The 22,319-nt window shown below is 36.1% G+C and overlaps 1 protein-coding gene across 1 annotated transcript in view; it reads left to right on the forward strand.

Moving 5' to 3' along the window:
- Nucleotides 1-451: 451 nt before the first annotated feature.
- The window catches only part of CNTNAP2 (contactin associated protein 2), a 1,099,877-nt gene continuing 1,078,009 nt past the window's right edge, over nt 452-22,319 (forward strand). Inside the window, exon 1 of the mRNA XM_062569605.1 lies at nt 452-548. Within this exon, the coding sequence (XP_062425589.1) occupies nt 452-548 (97 nt within the window). The remainder of the gene's footprint in view (nt 549-22,319) is intronic.

Here is a 22,319-nt window from a genome sequence, read left to right on the forward strand (position 1 = left end):
CAACAGCTTTTTCTTCCTTTCTCCCTTTCCTTCATCCCCATCTTGCTTTCCCTCTTCCCCTTTTCCCTTCTTCCCCCTGCCCCTTTTGGGGGGTTTCTTTTTTGATTTTTATTTTTTTCTCCTGATACGTACCTTGTTATTTGATACTTTGTGGGGTTTTTTTTCCCCCTGAGAAGGAGGGGGCACACACACACCAACACACACACACACACACACATTCACCCAGAGCAATAAGAGAAAGAAAAGTGTCGGGACTTATCCTGCTGCTGCAAACCCAGAGAGAGCAGACGAAGAGAGGGGCTGGCTTCTACCCCAAGGTAAAGCCCTGCCCCTTTTACCTACTCGCCACCTCCTCCAAGAAAGAGAAGGAGAGAGAGAGAAGGGGGCAAAGTGGAGAAAAGCAGGTCTTCAGCAACTGGCATTTGGAGTACCGGGAGCCAGGAAGTGAAGGATGGTTGTGGTTACCCGAGCTGGCTGCAGGGCAGCTCTCTTCCTCTGGATTTTCAGCAGCATTAGCTGCAGAGCCAGGACTGCTCTCCCTGCATCTCGTAAGTACCTTTTTCAAAGAACCGTGCACATTTTCAGGTCTACAATAAGCCAGAAGGGGCTTCCCACAACTCTGAGAGGGTGTTTATTTTTTCTCTGATGGTGAATCTTGTATGTGATTTTCTGTGTATCTGCATGTGTATGTGTGCACTGAGGTTTGATACAAGGCTCTCATCAGATCTTCCTTATTGCTGATGATTTTAGTGAGGCTAGTGGTAGCTGATGTTGAAAGTTGAAAGACCTGCTCCATGGTACAGACTTGGTTCTGCAATGGAGTTGGAGGGGAAAAGGAATCAGATAAAAGATGTTAAAAGTTTGAGGGTGGATTTCTGGTTGTTTGTTTGTTTGTTTTTTCACCCTGCCCAGGAGGTGTGCAGTTTGTGTTTGGAAGTGTTTTACTTCTACATTTGTCTGAAGGAAAAGAGGAGACATGAGCAGTTTCCGTAACTAGTGTTTTTATCAAGGAGAATTAGGAAGTAAGGGATTGCAGCAAGAGGAAATTTTGTCTTCTGTGAAGAGGAAGGAGTGATGGTGAGTTGATGTAAAGGAACTGAACCAGGACAGCTTTTCTTGAGAGTGAAGTTTTGCTTCCCATAATAAATGAGCAAAGGTATTTTGGAACCGACCAGTGACTGCCTTCCTAGGGAGGCAGAAGTAGTAGAGAAATGATGAAGCATCTGATAAAATGTTTAACTTTAGGCTAGAAGAGTGCAGAGCACCAATACAGGACCCAGTTCTGCAGTCAGGGTAAAAATGACAGCATATTCATTGATTTCAATGGATTTTAGGTCAAACCTTTAATGTTGCAATGAGCTGTAGCTTCCGGAAAAACATTTGCAGGTAGATGTCAGTGTTAAGTATTTAGTTGTTTCTCTGCAGCCCATGTAAAGCATTTACCATTTTCCAACTATTTTTGAAGTGCCTACTGAAATGAAGCATACTATTTTTATAGAATCCTCAAAAATAGATGCTACTGTTGACTTCCTCTGCTGTTTATAGAGAAACTAATGTACCAAAATGTTACAGATAGACGTGTTGGGGTTGTGTGTTTGTATGTGTATGTGGGCTGGTTGTACTGATCAGACAGGGATTGTCTTAGAATGTGATGTATATATTGCATAGAGATGTATGTGTTTTTTTTGGGGGGGGGTGGGGGGAGGAAGTGAATAATACAATGATTAGGGAACTGGAGCGTTTCTGTACTTTTCTCCCTGGATTTCTGTCTGATATCATCTGACACCTTCTGAAAAAATGAAGCAATGTTATTGCTTCAGGATTTGCCCACACTTAGATATTTATTTGTATGACAGCAGAAGATTTACAGCAGTGTGTGTGTTGTATCGAAGTTTCAGATGTTATAGGATATAGGTTCAGGTTGTTTCCCCCCCCCCCATTAATTTCAGAACAATATCAGTCCTAGGTATAAACCTAGGACATAGTTTTACTACTTGATCTTGACTGGTTATCTAATTTTTCTTCTAAATATTGTATTTCCATTATCATCTCAAGAGCATTATGCATAATAGTAACAGAGAAGAAAAAGATCTATGCTCTAGGTTGTAGAAAATCTGTTGTTGGAAAATAATGCTTCCAGTATTCTTTTTCTGTAACAGGATTTTGAGCTTTTTCTGTCATTCAATAGCTAATAGCTGTAGTTTAACTTGAAAATGATCCATCATAGGTTCTCTGGTTACTCAGTAAACAAATGTTTAACTTCTGAAAGAAGTTAGTTGAGAAGTTAGTGGTAGTAGTAATTTACTATAACCAGAAATCCCATGAATAAAAGGATATATATAGTCTCAGTTCAAACTTACTCATATACATTTTGCATTTTAAGATTTTTTCCGGCTATTCAAAGATTTCTTCACATAAATTCACTTTCTTAGAGCATATACACTATACTCCTTATGCATTTTCATTTCTCATTCATTTCTGAAAGTTAAAAGGCAATAGTTTTGTTTATTGAAAACAGGCACATAGCTACCAGTACATATCGATCTTATAATTACAAAAAGAGCACACATTACAGTATATGAAAAATGCTTAGTTTTTTTTTTTAAGACATATCTATGCTAGTGGAATGGTACCACAGTGGGAACTCATGTGTTATGTCATAGTGTTTAGGTGCACCACTTAACTGGTTATTCTGTTGCACACCATTACAAGCTGATTACTTGCTTTGTTTCCTTGTATTGTTTGTCATATGTGCAACTGATGGTAAATTCCTTTGATGATTTTTTCTTTTTCTTTGAGAAGGAAGTTAGGTCTTTTTATTATATCTTCCTGTGTGTGTCATCAACTGATTTTGAAGGCTATATTGGGAATACTTCTGAAGTTCAAAAAAATTGTGTGAAATGTAATGTTGATGTACAACTAATTTCCATCAGATTTTGATTTTATCTTCTATCCCTACTTAATGTTTTGTGTTTGAAGTGAATAACAACAGCAATTTTTTGTACAGCAGTTTGGAAAGCAGACAATATTCATGGTGTATGGCGAATTACTGATCTTCACATATGAGCTCATACATGCTCGTTATTTTCTTACAGCATGCTTGCACTCAGATGGAAAAAGATAGTTTTCAGAAAGAATAGTATTGGACCTGACTTATGTGAATATATTGTATCTCAATTTTTTGTTTTCTTTGCAGTGTCACTGCATCTATCTCTGTCACTGAAATTATGTCTATCAGTAATACTGATTTAGAAGTCATCATTCTGAAATCTTTGAATCTCATTCAGTTTTATCTCAAGGTGAACTGGGTGCTGCAAGTCCATTTTGTAATATGATAAATATGCACAGTGGTACAATATGATACACATTTTTATTCAGGTCTTATTTTAATTTTTTATTGATAGTTATGTTATTCATGCTTCAGCTATAAACTCTTCATATTTCTGCTACTTTTTCTGTTTTCTTTGGAATAAGCACGAAGGGATCAAAACACTCCTAACTTCTGGAATCAAGGCTAATGAACAGCTCAACCAGGAGAGGTCATCACAAGATAAAAAGTAACACGGAAAATACAAATTTAGTGCTTTACGGGCTTAAAGTGGCTTAAAGATGAAATAGTAAGACTATGACTATGGACAGACAAACTTTCACTTGTATTCTCATTTAAAAAAAGGAAGAAAAAAAATAGCAACTTCATATTCTTAATGAAAATGCTTAAGGAGTTCATTCATTGGGTCATCTACTTCTTTATAAAACTGATGCTTTTAAGAAAGTTGTCTTTCACAGCTAGGCTTTCTTTTCAGTTCTGTTTGTTTATATGCAAAGCAAACCTGATCAGTTCAGAACTGCTGACACTTTGCTATAGTGCATCAGAAGATGCTTTTAATGGTTTTGCAATAGGTCCCATACCAGTGCTGCAGTAGAAATGTAACCCTGTTTCACATAATTGATATAGAAATTGAAAGAAGCAGATATAATCAATCCTTAACCTTTGTGCGTATGCAAAAATGTGTGTCTTCTACCATTGACTGCATGTCACCTCGGCTTTCCTTGTGTATTAATAGCTTGGGTAAGTGAGAAAAATATTTCAGAAGTGTAATGTCTCTCTTGAAAGAGCAAGGCATTCTATTAGAAACTTAATTTTGAGGATCTTGTAGAAAATAGAATTAGAGAATCTATCCTTCCAATTTGTGGTGTTTGGACTTTGTGCAAGTGGGGATGTGATATCTTCTTTATGCACTTTCATGCACTTTCATTTGGGAGTAGCCATCTTTCAGGTAAGTTTCCAGACAAATACAATTTTGTGAAATCAGGGGAATTTCAAGTCAGCTTCTTCAGTTGTGTTTCTGTTGCTTCTGTTTACATTCCTTTTTTAGGTCCTGTTCTTGGATCTAAAGTCAGAAATCCCACGGAATTTGGTTTCAAGTGTATCAGAACATTTTTCTTTGAGGTTTAACACCTAATCATTTTCTTACTCAGGTACCAAAGCACTTGCAAATAAACTCCTTTAAGTGAGTGCCTAAATTCCTTTCAAGAGCATAGGATTTCAGAACATTAAGCAGATGCTTTCTTGTTTTATTTTTTCTTAAATTTAGAACTTTTGAGCTAAAAAGCAGACCAAAATTAGACCAGTTATATGTATCGCTATATAACAATGCTGGTATACATATATATAATAAAATTAACATTCAAAAGAGAAACAAACATTTTGTTAATTGGCTATTAATTATTTAACAACATTGAACTGAGTTACAGTTTTCTGGGTGACAATTTTTAAATTAATATGCTTTCATTAAAACCATATGTTACCTTGTGTGTGAATGAAATAGTAATAAACAGTCTACTGTCATTTCCAAAGTGGTGGCAATGGCTAGAGCACTCACTGGTGCTGAAAAGCCAAAGTTTCAGAGTCTTTAACTTACATGAATGCAACATTGCACACAGCCTGATTGCAAACAATTGTCTGCAGAAAGTCTGATTCAAAGTTTGATGTGGTCAGTGGGCATTGAATCAATTACTAATGTCATTGAATTAATGCATTAACAACTGTGTCTTTGCCCAGCTTCTTTTTGCATTATTGGTGTTTTAAATTCATTTATTTTCAAATTCAGAAGCAACAATATGGAATAAAACAGAAAAAAGTGCTTTTGGAAGTGGTGAAGTCTGCCGGGAAGTTTGAAAGTGCATTTAAAGACCTTTTCTTTTTCTACTGAAACTGATCCATCTCTGAACTGTTTTACATAGAGGTCAAACATAGATAACTAGTTAAATCTGGAGGTGTATCACTGCCTACGCTTGCATTTCCTAAATGCCAGTTATGCTAAGCCTTACAAAGGTAGATGGACTTGCGAATGTGTGCATGATTTCAGTAGCTTCAGACAGAAAACATTAGAGAAACAATGTTAGTCTTGTTCATGATCAGATGCAACTCTGATTAACTTTTTTTTGTTAGTCTTTACAATTTAGAAGACTACATTTAAAATTATAACAGCACTTAGAAAGAGTTAATTTGATTGTCATATGATTTTCTGTCCACGTGGACTTGGGACCCTGCTCTGAGGATGAGCGCAGCCTGGTAGCTTGAATATTCTCTCACTGAAGTAAGTAGAAGTTGTATTGATTTTAAGAGCAGTGTAGTTAAGTTTGCTGTCATTCAGGAGCTCATGATTCAGCCTATTGGTATAATATACCAGAAATGACTTAAAGGTTCTTCAGACATCAGCCTTTGAACTAATATTGATTTTATCTGTATCACACTTCATTTATTTAGTTACTTTATTGGCATCGTGTAGATACATAATCACAAGACCATCAGCCAACTACTGAATGTGTTAAATGTGGTGGCGTAGCGTACTGCAGTAATCAGTAATCAATTGTCCTGAGCCATTTTGAAGCCTAGCTTTGAAGTTATCATCATAGATGCAAGAGCATTCTCAGGACTGACATTTGATATTTGGAAAGAACTTTAGGCACATCTAGGTTTTGATAGCTCTGTAAGCAAAAAGCCTGAGTATCTAGAATCTTTTTCATTTAACCAAAACCAAATTAAGAAGGATTTTTTTAAAGAATGATTTGCCAATGAAATAATAGAAAAAGAACCAGAAGCTTTGTAAAGTTGAGACCTTTGCTGCCTGGGAAATTGTCTCAGTATTCATACACTACTGCAATAGCTGCCCATTTTCTATTTGTTCCATAAGCTTGAATGATTGATAGTTCAGAGTGGAAAAGAACATTGACTCTGGCATTTACTTCTTTCCTCTGCTCAACAAAGTTTAGGATTTTTTTGACTTTACAGACTCCTGAAGAGACAGTTCGTTCAGACATTTAACTTAAATGGTCATCCTAAGCCCACTGAGGGACTGGAAGATTTATTTAAGGTCATGATTCCTAATCTGATGGTAATACTAACCAAATTTCACTTATTTATCAAATATTTTATTTTAAATTGTATATATAGTTCCAAAGATGTGTTTTAAATAAATCAATGAATAACATTATAAGATCCATTCAACTTAGCTAGGGACTCCAGTTCCAGTTTTGCATTTATATCAGTAAAAGCTAATGTTAGGTTATAACTTCACATGTGTATATAAAATAAGCAGTCAAAAATCATTGTTGTTAGCCTAAGAATATTTGAACTCCTCTCTGAACTGTTTTAGTCAAAAGATTTTCTATCCCAGAGACAAATGTGTTGTTTTAAGATGAACATTTATTGTTTGTTTTTAAGAAATATTCCAAGTTCTGTATTAAAGAGAAAGCAGCTCTTTATTGCGGAAGGATAGCTTCTTCTTTTTAGATAGCTGTCTAAATATAATATATAAATTCTATTTGATTTTGTAAAACTGCTGTATCATTGAGTATTTCATAATCTTCTCATACCCAGGGCAATCAGCCATGTATATGCTATATTTCTGTTTCCTTTCTTAGTTTCTGTGTATGTAGGAACTTACAGGCCTACAAGCAGTTTTTGCCATGTAGTTGAAGTGTGACTGGTCAAACCTGGAGGGGTGCCACTGTCCATTTCTTTGTCAGCTAAGAGGTGATAAAGGCATGGCCATGTCTCAGATTGCTCAGAGCTCACGTATATGTACGTTTCTGTAAGGGCTCACAGAGATGTGATGGAAAGTTTGCCAGAGTTGGCAGGGAAGATTTACTAGAGCTACTGCCGTAGCTAATGGAAGCTTAAAAGTATGTTGGCCTAATGCAGTGGGATGCAACACAGCCCCCAAGGGAATTCCAATATATTTTACGTTTTCATGTAGTATGTACTGGGTTTAAATGTAACTGGTGTAATGTTCCTGAAACATTGTAATGCAGTTAAATCAGCATGATTTCACTCCCCTTACATTGATGGAGATAATTGCAGGGGTATGACTGAATTGGAAAAAAAGTCCTACCTATCCAAAAAAACCCCAACCCTTTAATTTATACTCCATTGACTCAGTTTTCAGGTGCAGTTGCCTTGCTCAGGTCTCCAGATTCTACCCAGATTGTCACTGAGACACAAAAAGGGCCTGTGTAGGTTATTTTTGCCTTTGCATTCAGACATAATTTGCATCTCTTTATGAAGATGAGGGAAAATTAACACTAAGAAAAATAAACTAATTCAAAATTAGTAAAAATAAAGAATTGCCCCTAGTGGCTTCCCACAATTGGGGGAGGGCATGAAAAAAAGGCAGCTGAAGAGAAATCTGCCTCCCATAAAATGACTGCAACATATTTTCTTTCTAAGGAGGAATAGACAAGGCCTAGCTTGCACTTCTCACTGCACAGCAAGGTGCTAGGGGAAGAGTGAGCTGCTGTGAGGGATGGAGTCAGAAGCGTGTCCTCCTGCACAGGACAGGCTCCGCTGGCTACACGCGCCCAAGGTTCAGCAAATCGTACTCTCTAATGTGCTTTCCCTCAGTTTTGCATCCAAAAGAATTAAGCTACTGGGCATTGTCAGTTAGATGATGAATGTCCTATCTGCTTCTTCCCCAGCGTGGCCAGGCTGCTAGTAATGATAGCTGAGTTCCCTATAGATGTGAGATGGTATGCATTACACTTCCAGCCTTCCTCCAAAAGCCCAGACTGCCACATCACACACCTATTCCCTGCAGCTCTCTAATTTCTTTGCTACTTCTCACAGACCTCCTTTCTCATTTTATTAATGATCTTTCTCCTTGCTCTCTCTGCCCTCTCCCCACCCTTCCCTCTAGCTATAAACCCTCCACTGACTTCTCTTAGATTTTCACCAATTCATCACCATATCAAGTAATTTGCTGAGCTTGAAACTAAGGGAGATTGTCTTCATCGATTCCTGATTAATTCATCCGTATGTGAAAGCTAGGTACATAGGTAATAACTCAATTGAAATTCCTTCACCACTTAATTGCTGTGCCATAATCATGGCCTGTTAAATCAGATAATCAGATATTATGGATGAAGTTAGGATTCATTTTTCTCCAGAAACAATTATTGTGCTCATATACTATACATGTGGAAAAAATTGAGTCAAAAAAAATACTATGAGTGAATCATGGTCCCAGACCTACTTATCCATAGGTTATAAGGCCAAAAAGGATTACTGATCTCATCTCCTGTGATATGGATGTCAGACAGTTGTGTTACAACTTTCAGCTACTTTACACGCCAAGCTGTTGGCCCACCTCTTCCTAGTACTGAATCCCTCAGTCTGGAACTATGTCCTTTATCCTAGATTTATGACTTTACGTATGGCCACATTAAAATACATGATGTTTCCTGCCACCAGCTGGCCTACATGTCCCAAGTTTGTCTTATGTAAACTTTATTTTCAGATCATCTTCAACTTCAAATAGTATGTATTTTTCTACAGGTCTGTAATAAAAATGTTAAATAATGACAGGCTGAAAATGAGATTTCTGATGGGTCTCATTAGAAACCACTCATTTTCTTTGTTACGGTTATACTTTGAGACGTTTAGTATATCATACTTATAATAATTCAAAATCTTGGTTAAAATAGTGTACACTGTCAGTCACATGCCTTCAGAATTCCAAATGTGCACTATTACAGTATATGCAGTTACAGATATAAATGCACATATATGCAAATTTGATGTCATCCAAATCTGTCATTGCAGGAAAAAAAAAACTCTCCAAAACATCAGGATGCCTTGACCAGATCTCTATTCCATTATCCTGCGCTAATTACATTTACCTCATTCAGTTTTTTGTTAATAGGGTTCTATTACTCTGTCTTTGGGAGTTTCCTCGGTGTTCTAAGAGTGACAGAAAATCAGTGATAGCCATGCGAGAGACCCTCCGTCTGCCTTCTCAAAGCTCGCAGAAGCAGGCTACCCTGCTGGTTTAAGACTGTCTGGCCTTGTTAGCTGCTGTTTAATATCCTTCTCTATTACTAGTGGAATGTAAATTATTTGTAGCCTCCTTCAGATCTGAGTATGCAGTCTTGCTTTTTTCCCTAAAACTGCATGCTTTTGTCTTTTCTACATGACTGGCAATTTCAGCACTTGTAATCCTTTGGTAGAGTTCCTTTTATTCCTCACTTCCTCACTGCCCCTATTTTTTTCCAAAAACTTTGCTTTGTTTTGTTAGGTTTTCTTTCACTTTAATTGTCTTTTATCTTTTACATACATAGATTAATTAAGCCTAGTATCCTTTCTCTTATAAATTTCTTATGTTTCTGGGAGTCTGATTTTTATATATTTAAGTGTTTGGTAAAATGTTTTTTAAAAATTCCCATTAGCGCTATTACTTTTCTGACTGAACTCTTAAATTCTGAAGAAGTACAGCTATTACTGCTATTAAATGTACTTAATCATGAATTTACATCTCTATTAAGGATTAAATGAAAATACATCATTAATACTGAAAACATACAGAAAATAATTATTTAAAAAAGATCTAGAGACTAACAAGAACTGTATCCAAGGCCAAACTCATTAGGCTGCCCATATTCAAATAAGCGTTAAAACACATGCTTTAAAATAAGCTGAATCATAAACCTCTGAAGCACATCCAGGCATTCCTGACTAACTCTTTGATAATGATAAATGTCTGATTAAATTCTTAGTTGAAAAGGGAAAACCATATGCATAAGCACATATTAGGATCAAAATTAAAGGCTACAAATGATTATGCAGCTACGAATCTGATTATTGAATGATAGCGTGACAGCAGAAATATGTCTGTTCCCTATATTCTTGATTTTAATATATGTAAAGTTCAGATATAAAATTATCTTTATTTAATGTTTCAGTTCTGACCTGTAAATTAAATAACATAATTACATGTTGACAAAAATATTTTATTTTAAAATACTTTTTGCTAGCATGAAAATATTTTCATCTAATTTAAAAAATAAAGCCTTTGAGAGACTCTTTTGAAATGAATATGCAAATATTCTTTCCATGCACACACACATATAAACAAGAGAACTGTGTATGTGAACTGACGTGTGCAGGTATATAGTTAGTAACAGATAATGGAGTTCCTTTGTTTGCTTGTCCTTTAGAAGATGACAAGATCTTACAAGGAGACAAGGAGATCTTACAAGGAGTTGCATCTCAATTTTGCTAAGTTTTGAGACTACACATGCGATTTCGTCTGGGGTAGGGCATATTCCTCAGGCAGGGACAAATTACTTAATGAGCGCTATGGGGTTAATTTGAAATTGGAAAAAGACAATAACCCAACATCTGGAAGAAAGGCATGAGATATGTGTTTTTGACCAAATAATGAATTTGGAACATAGCTCAAGATTTGTTTATTATGAGCTATTTTTAAAGATTTTAAAAGATACTGTATTAGTTAAATCTAGGGAGTTCCTTCCTTCCTTGCTGCGCATGTGCAGAGTTCATAGGAGGAATAGTTGCCTTGTAGGCAAATAGGTAGCTTTCAAGTACCTTCCACTGAGCCTGGTCTGCTGTTTCACAACTGCCGTATCAGGTCATCAGATGAAAGGTGCGACGACGTAGTGTATGCAGTGGAAACCTGACAATGTTAGATTCAAACGTATTTAGAGTCTATCAATCAGGCATATAGGAAATGAGCTCTTTTGTGCTCAGGACAGAGTATAGGATGAAAAGGAGGAACTTCAAGCATCATTCCTCTAAGGTAAAAATGTGCCGTAAATTTTGAGTTGCAGATGGGTTATGTGGAGATGCAGTGGCCTCGCATCAGTTTGGGGAGCGGTTATGGTAAGCTTGTGTCGGGGATTGTGTGGCAGCTGCTCATTGACGTTTGGAATGTCATGATGAAGGGCTGGTCCCCTCTGCAATGGAAGAGCTAAGCCCCAGGGGATCACTGCTTGAGGCGAGCTGGTGAGCTGTCTGCGTGGAAGTGTCTAATCGCTGCGGGGGACCAATCCAGTCTGGGCAGAACGAAGTATGACACGTGGTTGATACAGGCTAATGACTTAATTGGATGGGTCAGTGTATCAAATCATTCTTCTAAGGCCAACAGAGATGTTATGGTCCTTTTTTCTTGGTATAATTAAACACTTGAGTAAATATCCTTATCAAAACTTTTTTATAGATCTTACCTTCTCCCAAACTGATGGATAACACCAATAATTACACTGAAACTATTGGTGAGTGACCAAGTCATATAACTGACCAAGTTCCATCAGACTTATATTAGAATATCAGAGACCAGAATTTACCATAGTCTAACTAGAGATTTTTCAGTTATATTTCATATACCAGCTATTTATTTCCATTTCTTTGAAATTATGTTTCTATATTTCTATATAAAATTATTTGTGATGAAAAAATAGTCATAACAGTTGAAAGGCTTTGAGGTGCCTAAGTTCTTTTTGGCTAAAAGATCAAGTGAGGACCATTTGAACTCTTAATATTTAACCATGCTAAGGCATTTAAATGAATGATGACAGTGCTTGGGCGTCTCATGTCTTTACAGTAGGAAATACTATACTATGGAAGATTTTAGTACCTCATGTATATCAGTCATCTCTTTTAGGATTAACATTGATCACAAAGTTACTTCATGTGTCTGTACTTCATGCAGAGTACTAGCTATTGTCATAAGTAGTACGTATACCATACTATGAAAAAGATTTTAGTTTCTCTTTTTTCAGAATGAAAAAAGCTCCAAATTTACAATGCAACAGTAACATAATTTTGTGACTGATATGTAAGGTTTGTGTACTTCATTTTTACTGTCTTCAGAAAGCTTTCTTGAATTGACTCTGATAGTCCCCCCATATTTGTCCTACTTAACTGAAATTCATACGTATACATTACATGAACTTATTAGAAGAGCATGAAGGTAATACTGGACACTGAAGCTTCCACAAAGAGACACGTCTTAAACCAGACTTTCATTTTCTTTATATTTTGTATTAATAAAGGAGGTAGATCACACTAATATGGAAATGATGGCAAGTTATAGGCATCGGTGCCAACACTGTCATGAATGACTCATGTGCAAGCCCCCATGAAAATTAATAGTCCTTTTCAAACGGAAACATTTTCAAATACAATGCATTTTAGCAAAGTATGCAGGTTTACTGTTACTGCACAGTGGAGCATATTCACTAAGTCTGTCCATTTCAGCTAAAAAAATACCTGAATGTAATAGTGTCCTAGATCATATAACAACTCCAACATCCTACCCTTAAAAGCTGTCAGAGGAAAACTTAAAAGAAATGATATTGATGCCACAACAGCCAACTAAATCTGTGCATCTCTCAGATGCACAACAGAAATTATGTCTTACATTGGCCTTCTTGTGCTGTGCCACTTTTCATTTGAGAATATGATTACCCTCATCTGATCAAATTGCAGACTGTGGAAGAAAGGAGCTACATTATGAAACCCATCTTTCTCATTTTCGTGTGTGACATTATTAAGCAAGAGATTCTATGAAGCACCTCACTGCTCCAACATTTTTCTTATTTAAACAGAAGGTAATGTATTTCAGAAGAGTAGCTGTACAACTGTCATGCAAAAGCCTTATATATTTCCCACCTTCCTTCAGTATGGTGTTAGGCTTCTGATTGGTACCTGACACCTGCAATACAGAGAAGAACTCCGTATGTTTAGCATGGAATGATTCAAACAATAATTTGATATATACTTTTACTCTGTAATCAAAACATCTATTTCTTCCAGTGCCTGTTAGAGTGATGTCCTGGTCCATGACTGTAGCTCAAAAATGCTCCACCAAATAGCTCATTATGTATTGTAACAACAACAGTAACAACAAAGGAGCCAGATTTTACCATTCTTATTCATGTTAGGTGTTACCTGCTGTGGAATTAGTTCCATTGCCTTCAGGGACTGACATAATAGCATGAATCATCATGACAAAATCTACAAATAATTTCTTAACACCATCCTTAGTACTAAATCAGAGAACACTATTTGCTGTTCATAATTTAATGATTAAAAAGGGAAAAAAACTTTTTAAAATGAAATCTTATGTTGAGTTTTGCTGAATGAAATTTGGTACACTATGAAAATAAAAAAAATCCTATTTACGTTAAGTAATTTGTTATCAGAGCAGAGAAGTAAGTAGGGAGATGCATGAACGTGCTCTGCCAGTGAGCAATATTTTGTGCTAACCTGCTGCAAGCTGGGCAGTTTTCCAAGCTAACAGGGGCTCCAAGGAGTTTGTACCTTCCAGACCCTTGAATTACCAACCTCTGAAGAAGGCTTTACACTAAAATGGAGGCGTGTCCCATTGTGCTTTAGGTAATACTTTTAAGATTAATAAAGAACAACAGGACATGTTGTATGTATGTTCCGATACTTCATTTTCAAACCCTATCCTTAGGTGGAACAGAATGAAATAGTGTTTACTGAGCATCCTGAATTCATTATTAATAAAAGCCAGGTTATGTAAAATATATTAGTTATAGGATGCAAATACAATGTCACTGTTGTGACCATTATATAAACAAGTGAACAAAAACAAGAACATATCTACTTTTTTGAAGTAGAACACTTGAATATAAATGGAAAAAAATGGAAAGTAGAAATGTCTCTTTTTTGTATTTTCAGAATGAAACACTTCCTTTTTTTGCCCCCAAACGCCCTTTTGATGTAAAACCTGTTTTGGAGAATTTCCGAATTAATGATTGAAAGTTTTTGAAAAATTCCAGCTTGATTTTGTCTTTATTTCTGATTTTCTTTTTGTGAAAAGTTGGGTTTGCAGCTGTTGTTTTTATACTGAAACTTTATCTTTTCCTTCCAAATTAAACAAATGATTCCATACTCTCGATTCTGTAATGTTCTGCCTATAAATAACTTTTTTCCTCTACGTTCCTCATTCCATCGAGCTATTATACTTTCAAACCCTTACGTTCTTGGAGGCGAAGTGGACATGTTTTCTGCATATTGCCCTCTGCTTGGCTGAAGACAGTATATATCTGCTTTTCTCCAGTGTAAAATCTACAGAGTTTTTTCATTAGCTTTCCTTTTTTTACCTATTTGTCAGTGGGTCATTGAACAAATAGAAACTGAAACAACATCAAACAGATCAAAAAATCAAAGCTGTGTTCAGAAAGAGTCAATTAACTCCAGAACAAAGATCTCCTCAGTGAAGCTGAGAAATATGTGAAAATAAAGGCCTATGCTCATTAGATACATCCTTTAGAAATCTTCATTTATTGCACTCCAAATAGCCCTGTTTTATTTCTAAATGAATGACATGAGGATGGAATATGCCAGTGGGAGGAAGAAAGAAAATTTGACATAAGAGGCACAGAGGATCAACTTGTACAAGTAAAGTAATACTCAGGTTTTAGTTTCCTTCAGGCCTGTAATTCCTTCACCTAATCATTTTGTTAGTTTTATGTGGAGAGAATTTGGTAGCAGTTGTTACTTCTTTGATGAAGATACCCAGGATTTTGAGATCCGCTTTGTTTTAAGAATATGGAAAAAAGAGGGCCATGGTCATGAAGCTCCAGATCCTTCCTTCAGAGGTGCAAGCATTGCCTATTTATTTCCTTGTGCATACACTGAAAATTTTCATAATACAATAAGGTGTTGTTCGGCACTCATGCCCTTGTAGTAGAAGGGCTCTGTTGCCGCTTTAGCCACTGCAGGGAGTTAGTAGGGTATGAAGCCACACACAGCTGAGAACAGTTGTTTGGCTGCAATTAAGTGACCTGTTTCCCTCAACTAAGAAACAATGTAATTTCCTGTATGTTAGGTAAAATTAAAATACATTCTCAATGCATAGTCATCTCTCAGATTCTCATACTTTGTCAGCCACTTTAGATAGACTAGTGAAGAATAGTCCTGTTGTCCTACCAAATGTGCATGATATGCCCTAGCATTGAATGACTATCCAGTGAGAGCTTGATCCTTTTCCTGTTGGTTGATGATATAACCAACACTGACTTCTATGAAAATACATGTGGATCTCTATATGTTAGTGGGTGAAGTAGGTAGCAAGTGAAGGAAAAGAGCAAAAGACAAAGTCAGTGCGCTGACAGAAAATTTCTTTCCCTACTGCAGAAGCAGCTCTGGATCATTGCTGTGTAGGTAGGTCAACACCAGTATCAGTATCAATGATACAACAGTATTATGGACACACTGAACTGTTTTGGCACTCTCAAAATTTTGTAGCCAGACAGTATATGACAACAGGTACTTGCATGATATTTCTTGTATTACAAAATAGTAATAACCATAATTTCTTTGAGTCTCCATTTTCATTTTTATCTTAACGTTCTTGAAGAGCTTTACAAAATAGTTACTACTGTTAACACCGGACAAATATTTCTCTTCCCAGGGGGAGCATTTCCAAGATTTAGGCATGATGGGAAACAAATTTTTATGGACTTGCAGAGTGTGTGTATTATTTGCTTATGTCTCGTTCACATTTGTGTTACGCTTATGCTCTGGGCTAGCACACAACTGATGAGATAGAGTAATGCTGATCTTTCCTTTTGAGTAAGTCAACTTGACACTGCTAGGTAAAATGAACATAGTATCAGTATAAAAGCGGATTTTTTTTATTTATTCAAAAGTCAGTTTGTGAGTAGTTTTGTAACCAACTGCAATAATATTTCGTACTATTCTATTTCATGGAAGTAGCAAGATTGTTTCTTGTCATCAAATCCTAATTGATAGTCCTAAGATAATAAGTAGGATAATAGTACAAAGAAATAGAGAAAGGATAAGTTGATAAGAAATGAAGCAATTCAGATGGCAGGCTGTGTTAAAGATAGATAATAATTATCCTCTTCTGATAATTATATGAAATCTGATTGATGTTTCTCTGAACATAGCAAATTAAGGCTGTTATTTTCCTTTTGAAGTTATTTTGTATTGTGCTTGTAAATTCCTAGAACCATTAGTGCACTGGACTGTGAATTAAAGGATGGTTGTTACATTAACTTATTTTCTGCCTTCTTTATTGTTTTCTCCTTTCTATCTATCTGCACAAGTGCCATCTGTCCCAACCAGATTATGAACCACTGACGATAATTTTCTTTTTCATGTGGACAGAGAGAGACTGAAGAGATGTGAAATCTGATCCTGCTTCTCCTCTTCCTTTACTCAGTCCTTGCCTTTGCTTGCTGCTCTTGGAAGTATGGAGCATTTCTCCCCCTCCCCTTTTGCCCTATTTGCTGTAAATCCACTTTTCAACCTACCTTTCTGCTTCTGCTTCAGAAGGAAGGTTAGACAGCAGCAGCAAATGTGGCCTTCAGAGAAACTGGAGGAAGGCGGTTGCTGGTTTCGAGCATAAGGAAGTGATACCATCTTTTCCTGCCAGTCTGTCATGGTCTCAAGTATTGTTTTGAACCAGAACAGAAGAGACAATTGGGCTCTAAGGCTGGTCTCCATACTACCAAATTCCTGAATATAACTCTCTGTATCGTTGAGTCCTATAGAAATGATCATCCCTGTCTTCACTGTCCCCTGTCTTTACAGAGAGTATTTATTTCAGAATTCTAGTTGTCATAGAAAATATTTATACTCTAAATTCAAAAGCCACTCCTCTTTGATTGCCGAAGATGCAGACATATCAGAAAACAAATCTAATTATTTTATGCCACAAAGTTATGCTATAAAACTTCTCCTAAACTCCTGTAATGAAATTTAGAAAAATGAGACCAAACCAACACAGTAAGCCCTACAGGTGAAAGTGGTAAAGGGGTACAGTTTGGAAAGTGACTCAGATTCAAAATTTAGTGGAGGAAAGTCAATCTTTTTCTTTCAGGCATGTCTCTACACATATTCCCCAAAATACCACATCACGCTCAGTTTACCCCCGCTTTTTTTTTCCTTCGAATGTTGGTGCAAATGCAATGTCACTTTGAACTGCTCATGAGTTCACTGTATTTCATTTATACATGGGTGTTTGGTGTTGATGTAGGAGGTGCATCGCCAAATATGTTCTAAGAATGCACAGTTATAAGCAGCAGCTACATGAAAAATTTATACAAGCAACTGAATAAAAGGACAGAAATGTAAAAACAACAAAGAAAATAATACTGAATTGTCAACTGAATCATAAATAAAAACTTATCATAATTACAAGAAATAGAAACAATTGTTTCAAGTCTGCCTGTAGGAGTGAAAAGAATCTATTGATGGATATCTCATTTAAGCAAAGACCCAAAGAAAGACAAACACAGTGTTGAGATTTCTCTGAAAATTTTCAGCAGCATTTTAGTGGCATGTTTGGCATTTTCTCTCTCATACATCTAGGATTGTAATCTGCTTCCCAATAAGAAAAATATGATTTACAAGTATAGCCTGTTATTTGTACTTGTAAATCAGTGTACACCATGCTTTTCTTTAATAATTTTGATTACAGAAAGAAATGAGCGCACCATTATGAAAGATCTCGTAGTAACTGAGAATATAAAGAATGTGAAATGTGAAAGCTTCTAATAATACACGAAGTATATACACCAAAGTAAAATTGTACTGGTGTCAGTTCTAATGAGGAGTATGATTACTCTTCAGCACTACTATTTAATGCTTGCAATTTTTTTTTGTTTCTTTACACCTTCTTTCTGCCTCAAGCAAACAGTTCAACTAATTTAAAAGCATTTAAAATAATTACATCATATTCCAGGAGGTTCTTGATTCATTTGATTCCGGCAAATGAGCAAGAAGGAAAAATAAACATATTCTTCCCATGTATTCTGGAGGGCAAATCCATGCTATTATCTGAGAAGGACCTTTGAAGAGTTGAAAAGATGTGAATGCAATTTTCCTGATGTTTTATGAAAGAAGTATGGAGGCCTTGAGGGCAAGGATGAGATCTTCCTTCTGTTCAGTGTTCTTGATATTCTTCAGAGGCATATTTAATGGAATAGCACAGACATTTGCAACATACATGCAGTTTTCAGCTGGGATGGGCAAAATCTTGTACAGAGAGGAGCTCTCCAGAAGTTGCAGCTGAGGCCAGAGAACCTGGAGATGTTTGGTTCCCTGCAGTTCTTACTGCACATTGCATGTTTGACCACTTTTGTAAATATAAATGGAAGAAATGTCTAAAACAGTTGTCTCAATAAGCCTCAAATTTAAAAACTGGACGTGTGTTACTTATATAAGTCCTTAGTAAAAAGATGGAAAGTAGTATGCATAAAACAGAGTTTATAATACAACTGATGGCAGGGGAAATTTTAAATGATGGCTCTGTGATTTCTTTTCAGGGAAAGTAATGTTTTCGTACACTTTATTAAGAAAGTCTAGCCGCTTGCTACGCAGTTGAATGCCTCTTAGATCGTGAAGGAGTTTTATGGAGTATGACTCATTCTAGAAAGATACCACAAACACCTTCAAAGAAGGAATCTGATGCAGACATAGAATCACTCTTCAAATATAAGCTTTGTATTACTACAGCTTTTTTAAAATTGAATTTAATACATATAATCAATCAGACTACAAAATGGACTTCACACCTACTGCCTGAATTTCTTGGAAAAAAACCTCAGCTAGCGTAATTTCTGTGACTGGGGTAATTCCATGCTAGAAATAATAATGGATGTCACTCTCATAAATGGGAGGAGAAGAGAACATGAAAAAAATATATCCTTAGACTCCTAGGATTATAAAAGTAAGTAAACCCCAACAACCTTATCCCAGTTTGAGTAGTTGCACGTATTTTGCAAATGACTTCAGGGAAATACGCCAGTCTCGAGGAGGAATTAGAATGATACGTTGTGCTTTGTTGTCAGAACATGGGACAAAGGAATGCAGGAATTTGAATATTTTCAGGTTGTTTGTGTTCTGTGTGCTTCTTAATTATTTCAGATCCATCATGAACTATATGATTTTTTATTGTTCAAGTTTATATCTAAATAGGATAGACCATTGAGAAGTTAGGTTCTCAAGGATTTTTCATTCAAAAGGTTGTACTTTGTTCAAATCAGAGACACAGATACTAATTTATCTAATTGACACTGAACATTGAACACAAGATCTGCCAATCTTAATCACCTGATTACAGTAAAAAAAGAAATGTATGGCAGCAAATTAAGCCATAAAGTGCATGTGATTTAAATGACACATAGAAAGTAGAGCTGTCGATTAGCTTTTAATTTTTGTGACTTTAAGTGTGACTTTTTGGCTGACATCAGATGATAAAAAAAAATTCTGGTGCTGGCAAGACTAGAATACTATCCAGTGATATTGAGTGAATAGAAATTCAGACTGTAAAGAATGGATAACTGATATGATAATTTTGTATCAGAATGAGTTCTAGTGTTTAAAAGCTAACTATCAATCACATGTATTTATTTAATATGAACTACTAGTTAACATCTTTCTCTAGACAAGTTATTTATAAATTATTTATCTCTTGTATTCATTAAAGCATCTACACTCCTAGTTCATAAAATCAGTACAGGGTAACATACATCTAAAATTATTTTTAATAGTTAGTAACGCATGTTCTGTTAAAAAAAAATTGCAGTCTGGAAGTCAGAACTACTCATGTCTTGCAGTGAATTATCTTAAATTAACACTATACTTGACAGAATCACAGCAGATGTGTAGTCTGAGCACTACCGTTAGGAGCACAGCTTTCTTGAAGCAATGAGATTTATAACATGGTTCACTGGATGCTTTAGCCACATGCTGCTCTCACTGAAAACACTATGGTTTTTAACCTCTGATGTAATTTTTTTGATTTCTAAAAATACATTTTCACTGTTTGTTAAAACGCAGGATATTCTGCTAGATCGCAATAATACTGTTCATCCATATATTAAATATTATTTGCTGTAAATAATATTTTTCATAAGCTATATGTTCCACACTTTAAACAAGTAACTTGCTAAGAGTGTGTTTTATGGGCTTTCCATTTCTGAAAGTCCCTTAAGGTGCCAAAATTTGATGAACTTCAGAAAACAAGATATTGGAGTATTTTGGCAAGTGGATGTACCAGCACAGTGTGGTGCATGCTGTGAAGTGGCTAATTCCTCTTCAGTCTCACTGCTGTTACTGATGAAAAAGCAGGCCTGGGTTCGTGTGTGTGGAGATATTCTGCAGATACATAAAATGTCCTCCTAAAATGTCCACTGGCCAGTGAAAGTCCATGTTCACTTCAAGGACAGTAATCTGGAGTTAGTTTAAAAGTAGGATTATAATTTTAGGGCCGATTGCACTTTCAAGGGAACACAATGCCTTCACAGGGAGGCAGAATCTCAAGATTAATAACTCCAGTTGTGCCTAAATTATGTGACTGCTCATCACAATTTGGTAAGGACTTAAGAGATATAGCTAATTGATTGCTGATATTCAGATGTACGTAGAGTATACATGACCATTCATTTCTCAGTTTCAGATTAGGGTCCACTGGGTGAGTGTATTAATTTTGCTATTAATTCAATTTTCAGGAGCAAGGGAACAGTTTATGAGAACTGTGATCTGAATCTTCAGGCATAATATTGTTCATTCAACACACCAGAGGATGGTCATTTTGCCTTGAAGTTCTTGGCTGGATCTCAGTGGGGCAGCTAACCTGTACTAGTAGTGCAAGGCTTGCTCTTGTGCAAGCCTTGCAAGTGCATGTGCAAGTGCAAGGGCTGATGCCCTGAATACCTTTCTACGAAGGGTTGGGGAATTTCTAAGCCATCTGATAAGAGCTTCTGGGCAGAGGTAGGACATTAAGCGATTATAAAAATGTCTGAGCTGTTTCAGTGAAAACTATGGCAGGGAGATGGCCAGCCTACACAAGCTGAGAAGGAAGTTTTGAATGCAAAAGGGAATTTTTCACCTTCCTTTCATAAAGATCAGAGTCAGAATTAATCAGAACTTTTAGGATGTGCTCGTTTCATCAGGGACTGGATAAGTTTTGGCTGATATTGTGTAGGGGACTGTTAACTGCCAGGAAACTCACCTGGAGATTTGGGAAAGCAGGTCAACTAACCTTAGTCTCCTCCTTTTGGCAGTATCCACTGAAGGGGTTCTTTCCAAAGGATGTCCTAATAAACTAGAATTAGATAAGCGAGAATTGGCATTGAGGTTAGAAGTGTGCAGTTCCTACAGCCATGCACAGTGAATTAAGAAGCTTATTCTCATCTCCTTAACACTCATATGGGAGTTATGCTTTGAGGTTCCAATCTCAAACTGAGGGTCAGCTGGAGAGAAGCTTGGGGTTTGTATTGTGGCTTGCGCCATCTGGGTTCTTGCTGCATGTGCTAATCAAGGTGGGACCAAATTAAACTTCAGCCTTTTTTCTACATGGGAAGGATATTAAATCCTCAAGCCATCCTCAGTGATAAGTGTGTCATAGATTTTTTTTTTAATTTAAAATGAAACATTCTCTTTAGTGAGTGACTTTCCAGCAATTCATAGAACTAATTTAAACAGCAGTTTTCCCCCAGAAAAAATGGTAGTTAATTTTCATCTGGATACTTATTTTTTACAACAAATATGTGAAAGGAAGCATCTGTTCCCATTAATAAGAGGGACATTGTGCTTCAGATCAGTTTTTATACAAGAAATAAGTAAGGCAGGAAATGAGTCAAACCACTATTTTACATTCAACAGATGATTCTGTAAACAAGCGTATAAAATTAGAACCCTATTAATATGATAATGCATAACTACAACTATACTACCTTCTGGATCACAAAATTTTAATAAAAATGGCAGTAGAATACTAAGCTAACCTCACTTTTAAATTTTTGAGCATCATGGAATGGTGTTCTTTTTGTCAAGTATCTACTAAATTAGACCTGATCATACAAACTCAAAGTCTAGGAAGTCAGGACCCTGTTGATAACATAGTACAGAAACGAAAATATTACTTTCCAGAACAGCAACTTTCAATACGGTATTATCAGACAAACTTAAAAAGTAATTTAATTTAAAATTCATGTGTAATCAAAAAAGGAAGTTT

The sequence above is a fragment of the Rhea pennata genome, chromosome 2, assembly GCF_028389875.1.
Source record: "Rhea pennata isolate bPtePen1 chromosome 2, bPtePen1.pri, whole genome shotgun sequence".
In the NCBI taxonomy this organism is placed as follows: Eukaryota; Metazoa; Chordata; class Aves; order Rheiformes; family Rheidae; genus Rhea; species Rhea pennata.